The following is a 23,476-nucleotide window of genomic DNA, read 5'->3' as shown; positions in this document are numbered from 1 at the left end:
GAGCCGAGATTTTGCCACTACACTCCAGCCTGGGCGACAGAGCAAGACTCCATCTCAAAAAAAAAAAAAAAAAAAAAAAAAAAATTAACCAGGTGTGGTAGCACATGCCTGTAGTCCCAGCTACTCATTAGGCTGAAGTAGGAGGATTGCTTGAGCCTGGGAACTTGAGGTTGCAGTAAGACAAGATTGTACCACTCCACTCCAGCCTGGGTGACAGAGCAAAACGCTGTCTCAAAAAAAAATAAAAATATTTGAGGTGAAGCGAGGATTAATAAAAAATTTTTAAATATAAATAAAAATAAAATCCTGCCATTAGTTGCAACATGATGAATATAGAGAAATGTATATCAAATCCTTCCCATTGGATCAATATTCCCTCAGGGCACTTTCCAAAGCTATGAGACTCCAGGCTGTCTGACATCCTGAGCAAGTGAGGGGCGGCTTCTGGGTGAACCTGAATATTAAATACTTGCAGAGCTGAAAACTTCACAAAGCACCTTTAGAGGTAGAAAAGCCTAGATCCATGTCTCAAAGTGTGGTCCCCAGACCTGCTGCCTCAGCATACCCTGGAAACATGGTAGAAATGCAGATTCTCAGACGCAGCTGAGACCTATTGATCAGAAGCTCTGGGCGACGGGCACTCTGTGTTTTCATAAGCCCTCTGGGTTATTCTGCTGTGCATGAAAGTTCGAGAATTCCTGGAGCTAGACTGATTCAAATCTTGCCTCTGTGTCTTAGAGACCTTGGGCAGATTACTCAACCTGTTTCTGTCTCTGTTTCAAACTCTATCAGAGGATGATAGTATTTATTTCATTAAGTTGTTGAAAAGGTTAAATGAATTAACGCACATAAAGACTGGTAAAAAGTATTAGCTTTTATTATCAAAAGAGCTTTAATTTCTTATTTTTAAAATAACAATAAATAAAACTAGAATTGTTTGTTTTCTTCCAGCTACCCTAGTGATTGTATTGAGCATTTTCTGGGGTGTGTGTTCTTTGCTCTAATGACTGCTGGTCTGGATGACCTGTGATGAGACCAGATGGACAGGGGCAGTGGAGGAGAGGCTAGGAGTCAGATTCAAGATAGAGTCTGTGAAAAAGTTTTAACTTTAAATGGATTTTAAAAGGTCCTCTTTTTCTTCCTATAAATCAACATTTTCTGCATCTTGTCTTTGTTTTGTGAAGTGTTAACCAACAAATTGAATGCAACCTGTGCTTGGCAAATGAAAATTGAATGCTTTTTCCTGGAAAAAAAAATCAGCTGTATTTGATGAAAAGGGTGGGGAGTTAAGGATGGCTGCAGATGTACGATTTGGCATAGAGAGACACCAGTTCCTGAGATGAGAGACACAAGGGAGGGACAGGTTGTGAGGATAAATGAACAATGGTATGTTCATTCTGGGCTTGGTGTTAAGGGACTTGGGAGATGCTTAGGGGAAGCATAGAGTGTCAATTACCTATTGCTACATAACAGCCACCCCAAACATAATGGCTTAAAATAGCAACCCTTTAATTTACTCATGATCATGATTCTGTGGTGCAACAACTGGGCTGTGTTCAGCTGGGCAGCTCTTCTGTTGGTTTCACCCAGGGTCATTCATGCATCTATAGTTTGGAGGTTCGACTGGGGTGGGATGGCCTCAGATGACCTCATTCACTTGTTTGGCAGCTGGTGATTCAATGGGGGCCATTACTGTAACAATCTTCTACCATGCAGAGCTTCCCCAAGGCTACCACATTGCCTGGGTCCTGCACTATGGTTAGCACCCAGTCCCCCATCCCCACCTCATATTCCTCAGAGGCAGAGAGAGGGGCTCCTAGAAGACAGAGGGATTTTCCCAGTGACATGTAAACACTCCAAACCCTGGCACCTTCCATCTGCCCCTTTGGGAAATCTCTGTTTTTCTTCCCAGGCTGCTGCAGGGGTGAGTTGGGTGGAGTAGAGGCTGTGGGGGAGGCGATGGTGGCAGCCTGAGGCTGCAGAGGTCTTCCCAGGCAACAGTGGGACCATGGTGTGGAGGTCAAGCCTAGAGCCTGGGGGAATGAAGCTGGGTCTGTCTTCAGAGCTGTTGGTCCTGAGGTTTCTACAGGCCAGGGAGAGGGATAAGAGTGGGAGGGGTGCAGATCCAGAATCAGAGAGGCAGCTGACTGGAGGAGGCAGCTGCCCACGGGGATGGACAGAAAGCCAAAGTGCCATTATCCAAACAAACTCTTTGCAAGTGGTCTCTTTGCAACGGGCCCAGAGAAAGATCAGTCTTGCATAAAGTCACACCGCTAATCAGAAGCTGGCATGGGGTAACAGCTACTAACACTCACTACGTACCCAATGCCGGGCAAAGTGACTTGCATGAGCCAGTAAGCTCAATGCTCATGGCAATCCTTTGAGCAGGTGGCATGGTTTCATCCCAATTTTACAACTGGGACACAGAGGAAGAGCCAGGCTCTGAACACTGACAACCTGATTCAGAGATCTGCTCTATTGACCATCACTGTCACACTATATATGCTGTATAGAGAGGCAGGATGGCATAATGGTTAAACTCAGGTAGGCAGGGTTCAAATCCTCCTGCTACCATTTACTAGCTCTGTGACTTGGACTAGTTATAGCACCTCTCTGTGCCACCCTTTCCCCATCTCGATGGGAATGATAAATAGTACGTCCTGTATGAGGCTGTTGTGGGCTAAGTCTGTAAGGTACATAGGACAGTGCCTGGAACATGGGGTACCATCTGTGTGCCTACTGTTATAATGATGGTAAGTATTGCCTTATCTCTCGCTGCTGAACTACCCGATTAGACTTTCTTTCTCCGAGTTATGAGGCTTTCATAAACTTTTCCTAAAGGCTTTCCGTAGAATGTACAGCTCCCCTCTGGGCCTGGTCATGGGTGCCCAGATAGCACATCCACTTCTTATCACGCCTGAACACCTTAGAGCCCATTAGCTTATCAAACCAGCAGTTGATGAGAGTGCAGAGCAGACTGAGGGGTGGAGGCTGACACCGATGAGGATTCTCCGAGCTGGGGCCCAGCCCTGAAGCGGCAGCCCAGATAATGAGGTAGAAGAGGAGTGGAAATGGGCCTGGAGCCCAGGAGAGGTGGGAGGATGACAGGCCAAGGGGAGGAGAAACCTGAAATCAGATGTTATTTCCTGACCAGTTTGGGGTGCGTGAGCTCTGTCAGCAACTCATGGAAACTGCTGCCCTAATTTTACCTTGTTGGCTAAGGCACAATTCCTCTCTCAGGGACAGTGTGGGGCCGTGGGAAGGAAGGCCCTGAGTGCCTATACCTGGAATCAGGGAATCAGGGGCAGCAACTGTGTCTGATAGAGCCCTTACTCAGGATCCTCTGACCTCCTCTTTTTTTTTTTTTTTTTTTTTGAGACGAAGTCGTCTTGCTCTGTCACCCAGGCTGGAATACAGTAGTGTGATCTTGGCTCACTGCAACCTTCACCTCCTGGGTTCAAGTGATTCTCCTGCCTCTGCCTCCCGAGTAGCTGGGATTATAGGCATGTGCCACCACGCCTGGCTAATTTTTGTATTTTTAGTAGAGATGGGGTTTCACCATGTTGGCCAGGCTGCCCTCAAACTTCTGACTTTAGGTGATCTGCCCACCTCAGCCTCCCAAAGTGCTGGGATTACAGACATGAGCCACAGCACCTGGCCTTTTTTTTTTTTTGGAGACAGAGTCTCCCTCTGTCGCCCATGCTGCTGGAGTGTAGTGGTGCAATCGTGGCTCACTACAGCCTTAACCTCCTAGGCACAAGTGATCCTCCCACCTCAGCCTCCTGAGTAGCTGGGACTACAGGCACTTGCCAACACGCCTAACTAATTTTGTATTTTTTGTAGAGATAAAGTCTTGCTATGTTGTCCAGGCTGGTCTTGAACCCCTCAGCTCAAGCAATCCTCCCTCATTGGCCTCCCAAAGTGCTGGGATTACAGGTGTTAGCCACCACACCCGGTCTGACTTCCTCATCTTTAGGCCCCACCTCTGCCCTTATCCTAGCAACTCTCCTCTCCCCATCTCCCACAAACTTCTTTAGGATATTCCAGAGCTGTAAGGACTTCGAGAGTATCAAGTTCAACTCCTTTGTGTTACAGACGGGAAGAGGGTCAGGGACTTGCCTAAGATCACTTATGAGGTGAGGGGGAAAAGAGCTAGAGTCATCCTAGCCTGTGCAAGGGCATAGTTCCAGACATTCAGGGCTGGGCTCTGCAGCTGGCATGCTTCGTGGTCTGGTAGTTCGCTGCTGAACTACCGGGTTCGACTTTCTTTCTCCAAGTTGTGGGGCTTTTGTAAACTTTTCCTGAAGGCCTTCCTTAGAATGTACAATTCCCCTCTGGGCCCAGTCATGGGTGCCCCTCACAGGGTCTCTCTGGTCCCCTTCTGTAAAATGAGAGGAAAATGGAAGAGTTGCCCTACCCATGGAGTCTTCAGTGAGCCTGGACCCTGTGCATTATAGCATTGCTGCAAAACGGCAGATGCATTTTAACAATTGTATTTAATAAAAGGTTGAATTTGCATATCTCAAGTGGGGCGTGCAGTCTCCAACTGAACACAAGCCTCACTGCTCCCAAATGTGCACTGCACCTTCATACACGTATTTCCTGCTTGGCTCCTGAAGGAATTTGAGTGGTCCCCAAGAGGAACCGCTGTATAAAATGTCCCCTGGCCACACACCCCCATTACTAAGGACTCAAGCAGGAGACAGAAACATTCCCTGCACCTCCCTCCCCACTGTCAGAAGAGGTGCAAAGAGTTTACTCCTCCCTAATGCCCACTTCTCACCCACGCCCCAAATCCCCAGGTCCCACGGAGGTCTTTGGGGGCCTCTGATATCCTGGTAGTGTCAGGTTGACTTGGAAATATCAGTGTCCACCCATGTCCTCTCTGCCAAACCCCAAGTGTATGTATTTTTCAGTGGAAGTGAATTTAAGTGTACTTTATAAATTAAAGGGTTTTTCTGAGACTTTGGAAAGTTCCAGTAATGAGAGCTTCTCATTGTTATCAAAGCCAGGGCTGGAGACCAGTGGCAGATGAGTGCCTACTGCTGGGATTGTCATGGTGATGTTAATGAACAGCCACTGCTTATTGAGCGTTCTCCATCTGCCAGGCACTGTACTAAGCACTTGAACAAAACTTATTTCCTTCAGAGTTCCCAGCACCCTGTGAGGTGGGTCTTGTTTAGCTGATAAGGAAAGTAAGCTACTTACAAGACCAGAGGACTGTGAAGTTGAAACACATAAATTGATATTTTTCTATGTCTAAAACCATCAGCTGGTGGCAATTTAGTGAGGTTTAATCTAATAGGAAATGATAGAGCTGGGATCAAACAGAGCTACGTGAACTCAAAGCCCATGCTTCCGCTTCCACCTTTTTTAAAAAAAAAATGGTCTATGCTGGGGACATTGGCTCATGCCTATAATCCCAGCACTTTGGGAAGCCAAAGCGGGCAGATCACCTGAGGTCAGGAGTTCAAGACCAGCCTGGCCAACATGGTGAAACCCCTTCTCTACTAAAAATACAAAAATTAGCCAGGTGCGGTGGTGGGTGCCTGTAATCCTAGCTATTTGGGAGGCTGAGGCAAGAGAATCGCTTGAACCCCTGAGGCAGAGATTGCAGTGAGCCAAGATCATGCCACTGCACTCCAGCCTGGGTGACAGAGAGACTCTGTCTCAAAAAAAAAAAAGAAAAAAATTGTCTACATGCTGGTTGGAGAAAATTTAAAAACTAAAACTAAAAAAGTAAAACATCTCCCAAACTTAGAGACTATTCATGGGGGTAAAAATGCTTCAAGATCTCTCTCCAGTCATTTATTCATGTGCAAAAATGGTGATTATTGATGAAATAGCTTTTACAATTTGGAGCAATTATGTGCATTACATATACCATTTGATTCTGGCAGCCTAATGAAGGAGGGATGATCATTTTCCCTATTTAATGGATGAGAACAAGAAGAGGGAGGGCAGATGGTGTGGTAGTTCAAGGCACAGGCTCCAGCAGACTATCTAGGTTTAAATCTTGGCTCTAGGCTGGGTGTGTTGGCTCATGCCCGTAATCCTAGCACTTTGGGAAGCAGAGGCGGGCAGATCACATGAGGTCAGGAGTTCGAGACCAGCTGGGCCAATGTGGTGAAACCCCTTCTCTACTAAAAATACAAAAATTAGCTGGGTATGGTGGCGGGCACCTGTAATCCCAGCTACTCAGGAGGCTAAGGCAGGAGAATTGCCTGAACCCAGGAGGCGGAGGTTGCGGTGAGCCGAGATCGCGCCATTGCACTCCAGCCTGGGTAACAAAAGCGAAACTCCGTCTCAAAAAAAAAAAAAAAAACACTTGGCTCTACCCATTGGGGCAAGTTACTAACTCCTCTGTGCCTTGGTTTTCATATCTGTAAAATGGTGACAGTAACAGCACCCACGTCAAAGTGTGGTTGTGAGAACGAAACAAGATAGTCTGTGTAAAGTGATTAAAATAGCGTAACCACATGGTAAACACTTAAGAAATGTCAGCTGTTATAAAGCTCAGAGATGTTAAGTAACTAGATCAAGACCACTCTGTTAGAGGGTGCCAGAGTCCTGATTTGAACCCATTTGTCTCGTTCTGGAGCCCAAGCTGCTAACCCTTTTTCAAAACTAGAATTAAACCAAAGTGCTCACCCTCTTCAGTTTGCTGGGCCCCTCGCTGCTCTCGGGTGCATCTCTTCCATTCACCTGCCTCTGCTCAGGGTCTGAGACTGGGAAAGGTGAGGGCAACCCAGGTGACCCTGATGTTTTCTGCCAGCCAGCCCACCAGGTCCCTCGCTGCAGGCGGCAAAGGGAGGGAGGTTTGCTGCGAAGATTACGTGGTTCTCACCAACAAGAGCACTGGGCCTTCCTCTGCCCTCTCTTTTCTGTGTGTCCTGGATCAAGTCACTCGGCTTCTGTGGCCTTATTTTCTCATGTGCACAGCCAGGGAGTTGACCCTGATCTGCAGTAACAGCAGCAATGACCTTTACTGTGTGCCCATGTACACCAAGCACGTGTGCTTTTATGCTTGTTCTTATTATTAGGCTTAATGATACAATAATTGCCACATTTACTGAGCACCCATTATGGGCCAGGCCCTGCCCTAAGTGCTTGATTAGCTTTAGCTCCTCTAATCCTTACCTCAATTCCACATGGTGTGTGTATATGTGTTATCCCTATTATTCAGATGAGAACATTGAGGCTCAAAGAGACCAAGTAACTTGACCAAGCACTTGTAAATCATCTCAACTGTCCCTTCCAGCTGCCGCTTTTTAAGACTCTAATTTCATACCACCCTAAATCTTGTCTGCTTCCCCATCTTCCTTCTTGCCATCTCCCCACTGAGCAGTCTGCCAAGATCTGACCGTGATGGCGGCCCTTGGCTTGGGCTTCCTCACCTCCTCTTTGCGAAGACACAGCTGGAGCAGCGTGGCCTTCAACCTCTTCATGCTGGCCCTTGGTGTGCAGTGGGCAATCCTGCTGGATGGCTTCCTGAGCCAGTTCCCTCCTGGGAAGTTGGTCATCAAACTGTCCAGGTACGGGGTTGGTGGCTGGATCACTTCTGGGTCATAGAGGGAATGGAGCCCAAAAGGACAGGTTACAGAAGATCTGGGATATTCCCCCCTCTCTGTCTAGCACCAATGCCATGCAATATTTAGGACATCCTTATGCCAAAACATTATTGATTGTTTATCTAAAATTCAAATTGAACTGGGCATCCTGCATTTTACTGGACAGCCCCACTCTGTGTGTCACAAGGAGTCCAGGTCTACATTCCTCCCTGCATCCTTTCTTTTCTGTTACTGCCAATTATGACTTTGTAAAGTTACATAATCAATATAAGTTTATGGAAAAAATAAGAAAGAAACACATTAGACAAAGAGAAATTGACATGCCACACATAGAGAGACATTCTCTTGAAAAGAAAGTACTCGAGACTCCATGTTTTGGTCCCCTTCCACTAACACTCCCTTCGTGGAAGCTGTTTTTCTCTCTCCTGGTTTTCCCCTCTGGAGTCCCCTTCCACACTCTCTCATGGAAGCCTGTCTTCTCCTCCTAAACTCCATCTCTCTCTATTCCCTTCCATTCAGTATGGAAGCTGCTTTCCTCTCCTGGATTCCACCTTTCTGGATTCTCTCACTCAGTGTGAGAGTTAGCTCTTTCTTTCTCTCTCCTTCTCCTGTTTGTCTCTCTCTTTAAATAAAATTTCCTACAAACAAAAAAAGAAAAGAAAAGAAAAGAAAGGACTCTTAGTCCTCTAATGCTGCTAGACAAGAAATAGCCATGCCTTTACTTTCATTAAATTACCTGTGCTTCGTTTAGATGCATTATGTGAAATGCTAAGAACCATCAAAACCAATGTATGGTGCTAGAAGTCAGAATAGTGGTTACCTGCAGGAGGTGGATATTGATTAGGAAAGAACACAAAATCACCTCATGGGGTGGAAAAAATGTTCTCTATGTTCACCTAGGTGATGATTACACATCAATCTATACACGTTTTAAAAAGGCATTAGCACTTAATAGGAGGAACTAGGCTAAATTTTTTTCTTAAACATTGTTTTGTTTTTTCCATGTCTGAATCTCTGTGCTGCCTAGATGATGGTAAATGTCATCCTAGGCATCTTGGGGACCTCTCAAGGCCATTCCAGCCTCCCCATCTAAGACCCTGCTAAACCTCTTGGCACTGCTGTTAAACATGTCTCTATGAACCAGGAACTGTGCTGAGCACTCCACAAATACTATTTTGTTTAACTCTTCCAGGTAGGGATCCAATCTGTATACAAGTAAGGAGGTGAAAGCTCAGAGAGGGCCACACAGCTTAGGGCCACACAGCTAAGTGGTGGAGTTGCCTCCAACTTTTAACTATAACCCTTCCCACATACTCCAGAGTGGTCAGAACATGAAACACAGTCTAGCCACCTCCTGATTGGCCCTGGGGGAAAAACTCTATATATTTTTCTTTTTTAAAAGGTTAAGAGGCTGAGCATGGTGGCTCACACTTGTAATCCCGGTACTTTTGGAAGCCGAGGTGGGCAGATCACTTGATCCCAGGAGTTTGAGACCAGCTTGAGCAACACAGTGAGACCCTGTCTCTGCAGAAAATAGAAACATTAGCTAGGCATGGTGGTGTGCACCCATAGTCCCAGCTACTTGGGAGGCTGAGGCAGGAGGATCACCTAAACCCAGTGAGGCTGAGGCTGAGTGAGCCGTGATTGTGCTACTTCATTCCAGCCTGGGCAACAGAGTGAGACACTGTCTCAAAAACTGTTTTAGGTCGGGTGCAGTGACTCACACCTATAATCCCAGTACTTTGGGAGGCCTAGGCAGCTAGGTCACCTGAGGTCAGGAGTTCAAGACCAACCTGACCAACATGGTGAAACCTCGTCTCTACTAAAAATACAATAATTAATTGGGCATGGTGTCAGGTGCCTATAATCCCAGCTACTCGGGAGGCTGAGGCAGGAGAATCGCTTGAACCCGGGAGGGGGAGGTTGTAGTGAGCCAAGATTGCACCATTGCACTGTAGCCTGGGCGACATAGCTAAGCTCTGTCTCAAAAAAAAGCAAAACAACAAAACAGTTTTAGAGTTAATTCCCATGGGGATTCAAAACACACACACACACACACACACACACACACACACACAAACACACAGACTTCGTCCACCTGGGAAGTGACAAAGGGCACCCTGGGGGAATTCTGACAGTAGTGGCCCTGGTTTGGTGTCACTGCCTTAGCTTAAGGTCACACCAGCCTTCAGCCTTCTGTGCTACAGCAGAATGGAGCAGGAGGCGTCTAGGGCTGCTCCCGTCGTCCAACATCTACAGGGACACGTTTATTCTTGACTCAATCCAGGAAGACGAGAAGGGAGAGAATTCACTTGCAGCCTGAGTGAACACCCCTGCCCCACCCCTTACTGCTTCAGTCCCCCTAGTGGTGATCCCCACTGAAATGGGCTCTTTCCTGACCGGTTCCGGTCAGGGCTGTGCTGACAGGTGGTGCCCAGGCCTGCCTCTGGGGACAGGGTACTCTCCCTTGGCCACACTCCAGCCTGTGCCACTTGACTTGGCACTGATTTGGTTCTGTTTTGAGTCCCTTCAGGGGAGGGCCCTATCTTATTCAACATTGTTCTTTGTTTTCCTCTCATGCTAGTAACTTAGCAAATAGCTATTGGAGCAAAAATGAAAATAAATGGAACCCTAAAAGTGGGATGTTTTAAAATTTTATTTATTTACTTTTTTAGAGACAGGCTCTTGCTCTGTTGCCCAGTCTGGAGAGCAGTGGTGCAGTCAGAGCTCACTGCAGCCTCTGCCTCCTGGGCTCAAGTGATCCTCCCACTTCAGCCTCCTGAGTTACAGTTTTTTACAGGCGCCCACCACCACACCCAACTAATTATTGTATTTTTAGTAGAGACAGGGTTTCACCATGTTGGTCAGGTTGGTCTTGAACTCCTGACCTCAGCTGATCTACCTGCCTAGGCCTCCCAAAGTACTGGGATTACAGGTGTGAGCCACTTCATCCACCTAAAACAGTTTTTGAGACAGTGTCTCACTCTGTTGCCCAGGCTGGAATGAAGTAGCACAATCACAGCTCACTCAGCCTCAGCCTCACTGGGTTCAGGTGATCCTCCTGCCTCAGCCTCCCAAGTAGCTGGGACTATGGGTGCACACCACCATGCCTAGCTAATGTTTCTATTTTCTGCAGAGACAGGGTCTCACTGTGTTGCTCAGGCTGGTCTCAAACTCCTGGGCCCAAGCAATCTGCCCACCTTGGCTTCCAAAAGTACTGGGATTATAGCCTCCTGAGTAGTTGGGACTACAGGCATCAAGCATATACCCCTATGCCTAGCTTTTTTTTTTTTTTTTAACTTTTTGTAGAGATGTGGGTCTCACTTTGTTGCCCAGGCTGGTCTTGAGCTCCAGGCCTTAAGCAATCATCCCACCTCAGCCTCCCAAAGTGCTGAGATTACAGATGTGAGCCACCATTCCTGACCTTAAAAGTGTGATATTTTTAATGCTGTATTTTGAAAGCTCCATGAGGACTCTCCCTAGAAGATAATAGAAATAACCAACTCCCTTATTGCACTTGAACATATGTCAACTCACTTTGCCCTTCCCACGGCTCCAGAGGCATTGGGTCCACCTTATAAATGGACGCACTAGGTCACAGAGTGATTAAGTAAGTTGCCCAAAATCACACAGCCAGAAAGTGACTGAGTCAGGATTCCAGCCCAGACAGCTTAGACCTGAGACCGTGCTTCCAACCACTGCACATCACTGTCTTAGCACCTCCCCAGCACAAACTGGCCCTTGAGGAATGAAATACCGCCCTCACACACATGTTCCTGAACTAAGCCTTTGTCAATGAAACGAACACCCGCTTAAAAGGCATATTCTGTCCAGGCATGATGGAACATTGCGTAATCCCTTATTCTAAATTCCTGGTCCCTGTGAGACTCCTTCCCCGTCCCCTTCTCCCTTTTCTGACCTTCCCCTAAAGTCCTTGAGGCTTAAGCAGACATAGTCTGCAGCAAACACAGGGGAAGCTGAGTCCAGATTTTAGGCACACAGGCTTAGGATCCAGGCCAGCTGGGTTTGAACCTCACACTTGTGATCAGCTGGCGTGACTGTTTCCAAAAAGTCCATTTTAATTGTATACGTGACTTTCTGTAAAATGGTGATACTGAATGGTAACCTAGCACCATTTTACAGAGGGTCGCTCAGAGGGTTAAATTTATTTTTTTAATTTTTATTTTTTGAGATGGAGTGTCACTCTGTCGCCCAGGCTGGAGTGCAGTGGCACGATCTTAGCTTACTGTAACCTTTGCCTCCTGGGTTCAAGTGAGTCTCGTGCCTCAACCTCAAGAGTAGCTGGGATTACAAGCATGCACCACCACACCTGGGTAATTTTTGTATTTTTAGTAGAGACAGGGTTTCACCCTGTTGGCCAGGCTGGTCTTGAAACCCTGCCCTCAGGTGATCTGCCTGCCTTGGTCTCCCAAAGTGCTGGTAGTACAGACATGAGCCACTGCGCCTGGACTTATAGGGTTAAAATTTAAAAAAGGTGATGCTGTTACAAGCCTGTTTTACAAAATGCTCTTATAATAAATCGTTATCACCACTGTTGCTGTGGCTGTAGCATCATCACCAACTCCCAGAGGGAGGAGGGAATCTCAGAGCAAGGTGCTTAGGGGAAACTGGATGTCCATGGATTGTCAAGCTCAGTACCACTTCCTCCAGGAAGTCCTCCCTGATGAATCCAGTCAGCATCACCCTCTCCTTCCAGTGAACCCCACTAGACTTTTGATATCATATTCTTAGTTGACAGGCTCATGGTGTAGCCTGTCTGGATCATAAGTACCTTTTTTTTTTTTTTTATCATAAGTACCTTGAAGACAAAAATCATTTTCTCTTCCTGAGCATGCTCATTGGTTGAGGGAAGGAAGGAATTGTGATAGTGTTGATAAGGCTAGCTTCTTTTCAGGAGTTGGTTCTTTGTGCCAGTCTTGGTGCTAGACACACTGATAGGAAGAATACTCCTTCGAACCTCCAGGGCACCAACATGGGATACATTTGATCATCATTCTTAATTTGCAGAAGGAGAAACAGGCTCAGTGAGATGAAATAGCTGCTCCAGTGGCAAGGCAGGGACTGGAAGCCAGGCTTGTCCTACTTCCAAATCCAGTTTCTTTCCACTGCCGTGGAGAGGGAGAGAAAGGACAGTGGCCCCAGATGAAGATGGGGTGATTAAATGCAGGAAGGCCCGCGGGGGAAGAGTGCCCTCTGTTGAGCATCTGAGTGATGACGGCCGAAAAGAAGACTGGGCAGAATCCCAGTTATCAGATCCCCAAAGGAGGCCCTGAGGGAACAGTCACCCTGATCATCCTCAGTTGTATGAGTGTGTGTAGATCAATGCCTCATAGGTGAAGGAGTTGGGTCACAGAGAGGTTAAGTCATCTGCCAGACCACAGGACTCGGGGTGCAGAGGTCACCTTGTTGGGGGAAGAGATGGTCACTCCAGTCTGCAGCATCAGCGTCCAGGTGGTTAGAAATCTTGTCTTCTACTCCCACAGAAATTAGGTGCCAATAGTGTTTTTTGAATGAATGAATGAATGAGTGAGTGAATGAATGAATGAATAAAGGAGAGGCATCCTTCCTTCTCAGTCATCCTAGCTCTCCCTCTCTCCCCCAGTATTCGGCTGGCCACCATGAGCGCTATGTCGGTGCTGATCTCAGCGGGTGCTGTCCTGGGGAAGGTCAACTTGGTGCAGTTGGTGGTGATGGTGCTGGTGGAGCTGACAGCCTTTGTCACCATGAGGATGGTCAGCAGAAAAGTCTTCAGTGTGAGTCACGGTGCTAGGAGGAGGGACCTGGGAGAAGAGGGGCTAAAAGCCCATTTGGTGGGGTTTCCAGGGTTTTAAAAAAGAAGACTTGTAATCTCAGCTACTTGGGAGGCTGAAGAGGGAGGATCTACTTGAGGCCAGGAGTTTGAGACCAGTCTGGGCATCATAACAAGACCTTCATCTCTAAAAAAGATTTGTTTTCTAATTATCCAGGTGTGGTGGCACACACCTGTAAAGCCAGCTACTCAAGAGGCTGAGGTGTGAGTTGGAAGGACTGCTTGAGCCCAGGAGTTGGAGACCAACCTGGGCAATATAACAAGACCTCATCTCTAAATAAATAGGCAGATAGACAGATATATGCCTAAATGGGGTTACAAAAGTATGGTGTATGCAAATGTTTAAACACAACAAACCATTGCCTTTTACTACTACAGTATAATCCTGTAGGATTGTACCATTCATGATATAACTATGGTTGTATAAAAAGAATTAATTTTCAGAGCCTCATCAGCAGTGGCTCCAGCAAGTTTGTACGACCAGCAGCATCTTCTTTCAAACAGTCAGTGTGTGTCGGTAACTGCACATGTAATCTCACTGGGAGAGACTATCAGAAGTCTAAGTCTGAAGGCAGCTGTGAAGGTGGCCAATCAAATTGCTCTCCCAGCTCCTCTGCTGTAACCCTGCCCCTGAGTGATGACATAGCCAACTTTCCCATCTCACAGGTGAGAAGGCTGATGCCTGGAGAGGGGAAGGGATGTCCAAGATCACATAGCAAGATAGTGGCAGAACCCAAGCGAGAACCCAGAGTTCCAGTCTGGCTGAGAAGAAAGAGCACTGGACTTGGAGTCAAAGGCTGGGGTTTGCATCTCAGCTCTGCCATAAATCCCTATGTGACTATGGGCAATTTAACCTTTAGAGCTTCAGTTTCTTCATCTGTAATATGTGGGTTACGGTACTACCACATAGGGTTTGAGGGAGTAACTGAATTAATCACATACGATGATGCATGTTTACAAAAAAAAGGCATGAAGCCCCTTTACTGCGCCTCAGTGTCCCATAGGACTTTAGATTTTACTCTGAGAAATACAGGGAGCACTAGGGGTTGTTGGGCAGGGGAGAGCTATGATCTGACTTATGTTTTGAGATAATCACTCTGGCTTCTGGCTTCAGAAAAGACTGAAGGGGCAAGGGAGGAAGCAGGTGGAGACCAGAGCAGCAGCTATTGCCATAATCCAGATTCAGACTAGGACAGGAGCTGTGAGGGTGGTGGGAAGTGGTTGGATCCTGACTGTATTTTAATAGCAGAATTGACAAGATTTGCTGATAGACTGCACATGGGGTGGGAGAGGGTAAGATGACTTCAAGATTCTGATCTGGCACAACTGAGCGGCTGCTGGAGCCATTTACTGAGATGGGGAACATTGGAGTGGGATAGATCTGGGAGGGAAAACCCAGAGTTCAGTGTCGAATGTGGTAGCGTTAGGGTTAAGGTGGGGGGCTAGAGATGTGTATGAAACGTCCCAGTGGAGACACTGAATGGAAATGTACAAGTCTTGAAATTTGGGAGAATATAGATGATATTTAAAGCCATGAGACCCAAGGAGATTACTCAGGAGTGAGGATAAAGAGAGATGTGAAGAAGTCTGAGGACTAAATCCTAGAACACCCCGCATTTTAGAAGGGGGGACATGTGGAAGAGCCAGCAAAGGAGACAGAACTGTGCTTGGAGAGGCAGGAGGAAGCCCAGGAGAGGGTGAGGTCCTGGAAGGTAAGGAAAGAGAGGGCCTGAGGTAGGTTGAAGTCTGCTGAGAGGTCAAGTAGGATGGGGGCTGAGAAGTGGCCATTGGCTTTGGCAAGGATACCTTGACATGCATGGTTTTAGAGGAGGTTGAAGGCAAAAGCCTGGCTTGACTGGTTCAAGAGCAGGAGATGAGAAAGTGGAGACAGCATCCGGGGGCAGCCCTGCCAAGGACTTTGCTATAAAGGGGACCAGAAATGGAGAAGCAGGAGGGCAGAATCTCAAGGGAGATTTTGTTTGTTTACTTCAGGTGGGTGATATTTATATGCCAGTAAGAATGATCAGGTAGAGAGGGGGAAAATCTGATGATACAGAAGAGACGTGAATTGCAAGAGTCAAGCCTTTGGGAAAGCGGGAGTGGGATTTTGAGCACTGATGACTTTAGGCTGATGCAGGGACAGTTCATCTTAACAAGAGAAACAGCAGGGACTGTGGATAGGCCAGCAGACTTGGTGGTGGGTACCACAGGTTCAGTCTCCTGCAGGGAGAAAATCTCTTACTAACTAGTTGTATTTTCTCAGAGAAACAAGAGGCACCATCATCAGCCTCATGTGAGGGTGGAAAGGAGAGATGGGGCTTGTGGAGAGAAAAGGTGTGGTATGGTCATCTGTGGGAGTGGAAGAGAGTGAGAGGACCAGAGGGGTGCAGCGGGACCGCAGGCTGACACCAGGGCTCCTAGGGCTTGTAGTCGGTGGAAAGTGCATCAGTGACCAGGGCTGTGTGCTGCTGCTCCAGGCAGGTGTGGAAGAAGCAGAGTTGAACATGCCCAGCCTGGGGTACTGCCCAAAGTGAGCCTAAAGCCCAGGGGAGACCAGAGATGGGGCTGTTTGCAAAGGAGGAAGTATAATGGTGGCCCACTATTAATAAAACTGAGCTGGTTAAGAAAGGAGTGAGAGTTACATTGGGGAGCCCAGCCAGGCAGCCTGGGTACAAATCTCAGCTCAACCCACACTAGCTGAGTCCATTTGGGCCCCTTAGTTGAACTCTCTGTGCCTCAGTTTTCCTATCTGTAGAATGGGGATAAGAATAATGCTACTTCCTAGGGCCGTTGTGAGAATTGAACAAGTGAATGTATCTAAGACGCTGAAGAACGGTGCCTAGCATGGGGTAAATGTCATGGCAGTGCTGTTATTTTCACCATCCCCAATGTTCTCAGACTCCGTTGGTTGGAATTGTTGAAAGGAGGCAATTAAAGAAGTAAGTCAGACAGATAGGAAGTGGTGGTGTTATCAGGTGTGATACTTGAAACTGAGGCTCTGGAGGCAACACAGTTACTGGTAATGACAAAGTCTAAGGCTTGACAGTGGGTGGAAGAAGTGTGACGCAGGGAAAGAGAGACAAACAGTCAAGGAACCGAGAGGGGAAGGTGTTGGGTGAGCTAAGATCATGTCTGGGAAGAGAGATGGAGAGAAAGCTGAAGGGCAGGAGCTGACATCAAGCGACCAAGAGGTGGCCAGGAGGCTGAGCCTGCATCAAGGAAGGGAGAGTGTGATGGCATCTTCTTCAAGGGAACTGGGGATGTCTAGGAAGGAAAAAAGAACAATGGTCTGGGAGGAAATATGGGAAGTTTTTTTTAGACAGAGTTTCGCTCTTGTTACCCAGACCGGAGTGCAATGGTGCTATCTTAGCTCACTGCAACCTCTGCCTCCTGGGTTCAAGTGATTCTTCTGCCTCAGTTTCCCGAGTACAAGTAGCTGGGGTTACAGGTGTGCAACACCACACCCAGCTAAGTTTTGTATTTTTAGTGGAGATGGGGTTTCACCATGTTGGCCAGGCTGGTCTTGAACACCTGACCTCAGGTGATCTGCCCACCTTGGCCTCCCAAAGTGCTATGATTACAGGCGTGAGCCACTATTTGGCCTCAGTGTATATTTCTGATATGGTTTGGATCTGTATCCTCACCCAAATCTCATCTTGAATTATGATTTCCCCATGTTGAGGGTGGGACCTTGTGGGAGGTGATTGTATCATAGGAGTGGTTTCCCCCATGCTGTTCTTGTGATGGTGGATTTTCAGGAGAGCTGATGGTTTGAAAGTGTGGCACTTCCTCTCTCTCTTTCTCTCTCTCTCTCTCTCACCTGCCACCATGTAAGATGTGCCTAGCTTCCCCTTCACCTTCCACCATGATTGTAAGTTTCCTGAGGCTTCTCTAGCCATGTGCAACTGTGAGTCAATTAAGCCTCTTTTGTTTATAAATTACCCAGTCTCAGAAAGCATCTTTATAGCAGTGTGAAAGCAAACTAACACAATTTCCTAAAAACGAGGACATTTTCTTACATAGCCACTGTTCAGTTAACAAAAATGAGAAATTGACATTGACACATTATGATTACCTTATTCAAATTTCACCAATTGTCTCAATATTCTTTCTAGAAAAAAAAAAAAAAATATATATATATATATATAGTAGTCCAGGATTACATCTTGCATTTAGTTCTCGTGTCTTATTAAACTCCATCAATCTGGAACAGTTTCTTCATCTTTCTTTATCTTTCATGACCTTGACATGTTTTAAAGTTTTGAGCCAGTTATTTTGTAGAATGTGGGTTTGTCTGCTTTTCCTCATTAGATTAGATTGTGTGCATGCATTTTTGGCAGGAATTCCACAAGAGTCATGTGCGCCCTTCTTAGTATATCGTATCAGAAGACATGCTGTCAATTTGCCCCATTACTAGGTGTGTTAACTGTGATCATTGGGTTAAGATGGTACCTGCCAGGATCTTCCACTGCAAAGTTACTATTTTCCCCTTTGTAATTAATAAACATCTTGTGAGGAGATAATTTCCTATAGAAATCCTGTTTATCATCCAACTTTCACCCACTGATTTTAGTGTTCATTGATTCTTCCCTGAATAAATTAGTACTATAATAATTGCCAATATTAGTTTTCTAATTCCATCTTCCCTTCAGAAGTTGGTATTCTTCCGTAAGGAAAAGCTTTCACTTCTCTGTTCATTCACTCATCTATGTATTTATTTATATCACCATGGGCTCCTGGATTCCAATTTGCACACTTCCATTTTCTGCTTTTTCTCTCTGCTTAATATAAGGATTAATGACAACTCCCTGATTCCCAGGAAGAAAATATCCAGAGCTTTCTTAGGCAGAATGAAGAGAATTCAGTATAAGAACCACCAAGGTACATCTGTGTAGTGTGGAAATTTTTTAAAAACAAACAAAAAAGAACCTCCAAGGGCAGGAGGTGCTGCCAGACTCAGGAGGGCACTGGAACTGGCTGTGAGAAGCCGCTAAGATCCTAGGTAGTCCATACCCTCCATCTTTTAGCTCCGTTTCTCTCTGTACATCTAATGTCTCTGTACACCAGCTTTCTCTTTAGCGAAAAACGTGTCCCCTCCACCCACCCATCCACCTCCACTTGTTCCTGCATTTCTATGTCCCAGATCCTGCAGAAAACAACTCTTCTCTCAGTTAGTCTCAATTCTGTAGTCCAGGGAGAGAGAATCTGATCAGTCCCCTGGGTCATTTTTCCACTGTGGTCCAAACAGATGGCACGGGAGATGGTTCACACAGTAAAAACATGGCTGTCAAGAAAAAGGGTAAATTTCAGAGGCAGAACACTCCCTGTGAGTCCGAACCTCTTCCTGCTTTGTTGCAGTCTTCATAACAAGTGCTTTAAAAGACTGCGTTGATATAACATCATCTCCTCTCTTCTCTGCAGCTTTGACTTGTTAGTTTAACTGGTCTAGAGGAGGGCTTAGCACTGATTTTGAGTGTTCATTTTCCTCGAGACTTCCATTCAAACTGGGTTTCTTCAGTAGGAGGGCTTGGGGGAACCCGAGCCAAGGACCAAAGTCATTTCAGTGCAGGCAGCTCAAGAAATGAATACACCAAGCCAACAGTCCCCAAGTGTTGTCCCTGAACTCCTTCCTGGTGGAGCTTAAAGAGGTTAAAAACATAAGGCCTCTTTTCAGTTCTTATCAGGGAATTGCCTAGACTGTCCTCTTTTTGTGTGACTGAGGGCTTTTTACCATCATTTGTTCACTTCACAAATATTTATTTGGTACTTATAATGTACCAGGCACTCTTGTGGCAGTGGAAAAATACAACTCTCATGGAGTGTCTATTCCAGAAGGAAAGACTGCCAATAAGCAATAAAATAGGCAAAAGATATAGCATGTTAGAGAGTGGTAAGTACCACAGAGAAAAATAAAACAGAGAAAGGAAACAGGAAAAGTTGGGGAGACGGGATGACTGATAGAGAGGGCAGCCGGGGTAGCTTCATCTCATCAAGGGGGGGATTGTTGAGTACAGACCTGAAAGTAGCGAGTGCACAGCCTCATCAGTATCTGAGAACAGCAGCAGGCCAATGGCAGGGTGCTGGGAGGGCCACTTCATCACCCATGCTGTTTAGAATTGTCAGCACATGGTGATAATAAAAAATAGGCTGGGTGTGGTGGCTCACGCCTGTAATCCTAGCACTTGAGGTCAGGAGTTAGAGACTAGCCTGGGGAACATGGTGAAACCCCGTCTGTACTAAAAATATAAAAATTAGCCGGGCATGGTGGCGGGTACCTATAATCCCATCTACTCAGGAGGCTGAGGCAGGAGAATTGCTTGAACCCGCGGGGCGGAGGTTGCAGGGAGCCGAGATCGTGCCACTGCACTCCAACTGGGGTGACAGAGCAGACTCCATCTCAAAAATAAATAAATAAATAAATAAATAAAATAAATAAATAAATAAAAATAAATAAAAAGCAGACAGACTTTATAGTTGGCTTTAGACTTGTTAGACATCCTCTACAGACAAGGCATCCCTGATTGCTTGGACCCAGAATGGACTACTCTCTCCACCCTGCCCTTGTTATACCCTGGCTGGGGGTCAGCATTTCAGGCAGCTGAATGACCCCAAGGAGGAACATGCTAGTGGGTTTGAGGACAAGAGAAGAGCAAGTGGAAAGTGGAATAGGAGGTGACGTCAGAGAGGATCCCGCAGGGTCATGGCAAGAACATGGACCTTGACTTTGAGTGAGATGGGAGCCGCTGGAGGCTTCTGAGCAGAGCTGTGACATGATCTGATTTGCATTTTATTTCACTTATTTATTTAACATGGAGTCTCGCTCTTTTGCCTAGGCTGGAGTGCAGTGGTGTGATCTTGACCCATTGCAGCCTCTGCCTCTCAGGTTCCAGTGATTTTCCTGCTTCAGTCTCCCGGGTAGATGGGATTACAAGTGCATACCACCACACCTGGCTAATTTTTATATTTTTAGTAGAAATAAAGGCTGGTCTCGAACTCCTGATCTCAGGTGATCTGCCCACCTCAGCCTCCCAAAGTGCTGGGATTACAGGCATGAACCACCGTGCCTGGCCTGACTTGCATTTTAACAGGGTCACTCTGCCTGCCGTGTGGAGAACAGTCTGCAGGAAGACAAGGGTGGAAACGGGGGACCAGTTAGGAGGTTTGTAACAATTTGAGGTAGTGGTGATGGTGGGTTAAGCCAGGATGCAGTGAGTGGGGAATGGTGGTAAAAATTCTGCCAATTGTGGGTAATTTTAGAAGGCATAGCTGACAGCCTTCACCAGTAGGCCACTAAGTAAGTTATTAAGGATTACTAAAATGTGACAGTCATGATGTAAAATTAGAACATACCTAGAATTTACTAAAGACTTTAATTTGGTATTATAAGAAATCTGGCCACTTCATGTTGCAAAATGTGTATCACTCATCATTCCCTGCAGAGTTAAAATTCCACTAAGAAGGAGGAATCAGTAAGTTGCCTGTCCATGTGGGTTTTTGCCACACCTAAGTGAACCTTGGTCAAAAGCATGTAAGAGCTACTGATAGGCTGAGTGTGGTGGCTCATGCCTGAAATCCCACCACTTTGGGAGAGAAGGTTCTCTTGAGCCCAGGAGTTCAAGACCTGCGTAGGCAACATATGGAGAGTCCATCTTCACACAAAATTTAAAAATTGACCAGGCAATTTTCAAATTGCCTGGACTATAGACTGAGTAGCCTATAGTCCCAGCTACTCAGGAGGCTGAGGTGGGAGGATCTCTTGAGTCTGGGAGTTGGAGGCTGCAGTGAGCTGTGACTACACCACTGCATTCCAGCCTGGGCAGTGGAGTGAGACTCTGTCTCAAAAAAAAAAAAAAAAAAAAAGGCCAAGTGCTGTGGTTCATGCCTATAATCCCAGCACTTTGGGAGGCCAAGGTGGGTGGATGACCTGAGGTCAGGCATTTGAGACCATCCTGGCCATCATGGTGAAACCTTATCTCTACTAAAAATACACAAATAGCCTGGCATGGTGGCGTGCGCCTGTAATCCCAGCTACTTGGAGGCTGAGGCAGGAGAATCACATGAACCTAGGAGGAGGAGATTGCAGTGAGCCGAGATTGCGCCATTGCACTCCAGCCTGGGCAACGGAGCGAAATTCCTTCTCAGAAAAAGAAAAGAAAAAAGAAAGAGCTACTGATAAAGGCCAGCCAGTGATATCCCTGGAATAAATACATGGCAACTCATAGGACTCCTCTGAAGGAGAAAAGCCTGCTGAGTTGGGCTGGGTAAGGTCTGAACCACAGTCTCATGACTTCAAGTCACACCCCTTAAGTGAAGCTCTAAACTTTCTCCAAGGACCGTCAGGTCTTGCCCGTGGGAAGAGGATGCTGACACTCACTTGCTCCTGCTGGGTTTTATTGCAGACAGAGGACCACACGAACATGATGTGCATCCATGTGTTCGCAGCCTATTTTGGGCTGACTGTGGCCTGGTGCCTGCCAAAGCCTCTACCCGAAGGAACGGAGGAAAAAGAACGGACAGCAACAAGCCCCAGTTTGTCTGCCATGCTGGGTAAGGACAAGGTGGAATGAGCGTTCTCATACTTGGGCTGAGCAGAATGGCTCAGAAAAGGCTCTGGCTGAAAAATTTCTCTCCTTTACCAGCTTCCCCTGGGTGTCTGAAGCCCTTCCAGCGTGATTCATTTCTCCAAGTAGTGTTGGTTAAATTCATACCTCTGAATTAAGCATTTCCTTTTAGGGACCTCTCTTCATTAATATCCACTAGAGAGGAGAGACTCATTATGTGTGAGTTTAAATAAGTTTATCCAATCCCTTTGTTTTCAGCTGAAAGGAGGGAGTTGGACAAGTGAAGAAAGTAGGGCCCAGGAGTGAAGGAACAAGGGTGGGAATAGTAATAATGCTGTACTTTGAAAATTTACTGTGAAAATGATGAACTTGGACTGCAGGGAGAGGCTTAGAGGAAATCGGGCAGGGAGCCTGATAGTAGGCAAAGGACTGTCAGGCCACAGGGCCAAGTTAAAGCAGCACATTATTTTTTTTTTAAATAATCATTTGGGCCAGGCATGGTGGCTCACGCCTGTAATCCCAGCACTTTGGGAGGCCAAGGCAGGTGGATCACCTGAAGTCAGGAGTTCAAGACCAGCCTGGCCAGCATGGTGAAACCCTGTCTCTATTAAAAATTCAAAAAAATTAGCTGGGTATGGTGGCGCATGCCTGTAATTCCAGCTACTCTGGAGGCTGAGGCAGGAGAACCTCTTGGACCCAGGTGGCAGAGGTTGCAGTGAGCTGAGATCGCGCCACTGCACTCCAGTCTGGGCGACAGAGCAAGACTCCATCACAATTAAAAAGAAAAAATAAATAAAAATAAAAATAAGATTTGACCATCACAGACCAGGTTTAAGAGGCCTGGGCTATGTAGATTTCAACCCTCTTGACCTTTGTTTCCTTGTCTGTAAAATATGTTAGCTGGTATCAGCTTGAGAGCTCAGAGGGGAGATGTGACTTGCCCATCTAGGTCTAAGTGACAAGGTTGAGACTCTCCAGCCCTAGGATTCTCATCCAAAACCCCTCAAGGCTCAGGCCTTTGGAGCAGGAGTGTGGTTCTGGTCAACCACCCTCTCTGGCCCCTAGGAACCCTCTTCTTATGGATGTTCTGGCCAAGTTTCAACTCCGCTCTGCTGAGAAATCCAATTGAAAGGAGGAATGCTGTGTTCAACACCTACTATGCTCTAGCGGTCAGCGCGGTGACAAGCATCTCGGTGTCATCCTTGGCTCATCCCCGAGGGAAGATCAACATGGTGAGGAGGGTGCTGCCCTTGGACAGCACTTGGGTCTAACAGGACTACATACATATTTATGCCCCGCCACCCCAGGGCCAGCAGGGCTTGGGCAAGGACATGCCAGGTGGTGGAGCCATGTCTGCATCTGCAGTGGAGCTCTAGGAAGAATGCTGGGTGGTCACGGTGGGCCTGGGACTTGGGAGACTGTCCAGTGATCAAAAGCTCTCTAGGGGCAGATATTAAATCCATCCGTGCTAACATGAAACAGACCCGAGTATGAACCCTGTTTCTGCTAGTTGC

General features: G+C 46.7%; 1 protein-coding gene across 5 annotated transcripts in view; it reads left to right on the top strand.

Annotated features, from left to right (window-relative positions):
• Positions 1–23,476, top strand: part of LOC105708522 (RH-like protein) — a 57,920-nt gene that overhangs the window by 4,251 nt on the left and 30,193 nt on the right. For 3 of the 5 annotated variants that reach the window (XM_064363491.1, XM_064363490.1, XM_012440009.2), the window contains exons 2-5: positions 7,349–7,535; positions 13,195–13,345; positions 21,801–21,948; positions 23,028–23,194. In XM_064363491.1, the coding sequence (XP_064219561.1) occupies positions 7,349–7,535; positions 13,195–13,345; positions 21,801–21,948; positions 23,028–23,194 (653 nt within the window). Of the gene's footprint in view, positions 1–7,348; positions 7,536–13,194; positions 13,346–13,845; positions 14,068–21,800; positions 21,949–23,027; positions 23,195–23,476 lie in introns of all 5 variants that reach the window. The other 2 variants (XM_021668413.2, XM_021668414.2) reach the window with 1 other exon arrangement.

The sequence above is a fragment of the Aotus nancymaae genome, unplaced genomic scaffold (genome assembly GCF_030222135.1).
Source record: "Aotus nancymaae isolate 86718 unplaced genomic scaffold, 86718_ANA_hifiasm-v0.15.2.pri h1tg000053l, whole genome shotgun sequence".
NCBI lineage: Eukaryota > Metazoa > Chordata > Mammalia > Primates > Aotidae > Aotus > Aotus nancymaae.
This window is presented reverse-complemented; position numbering and strand designations above follow the sequence as displayed.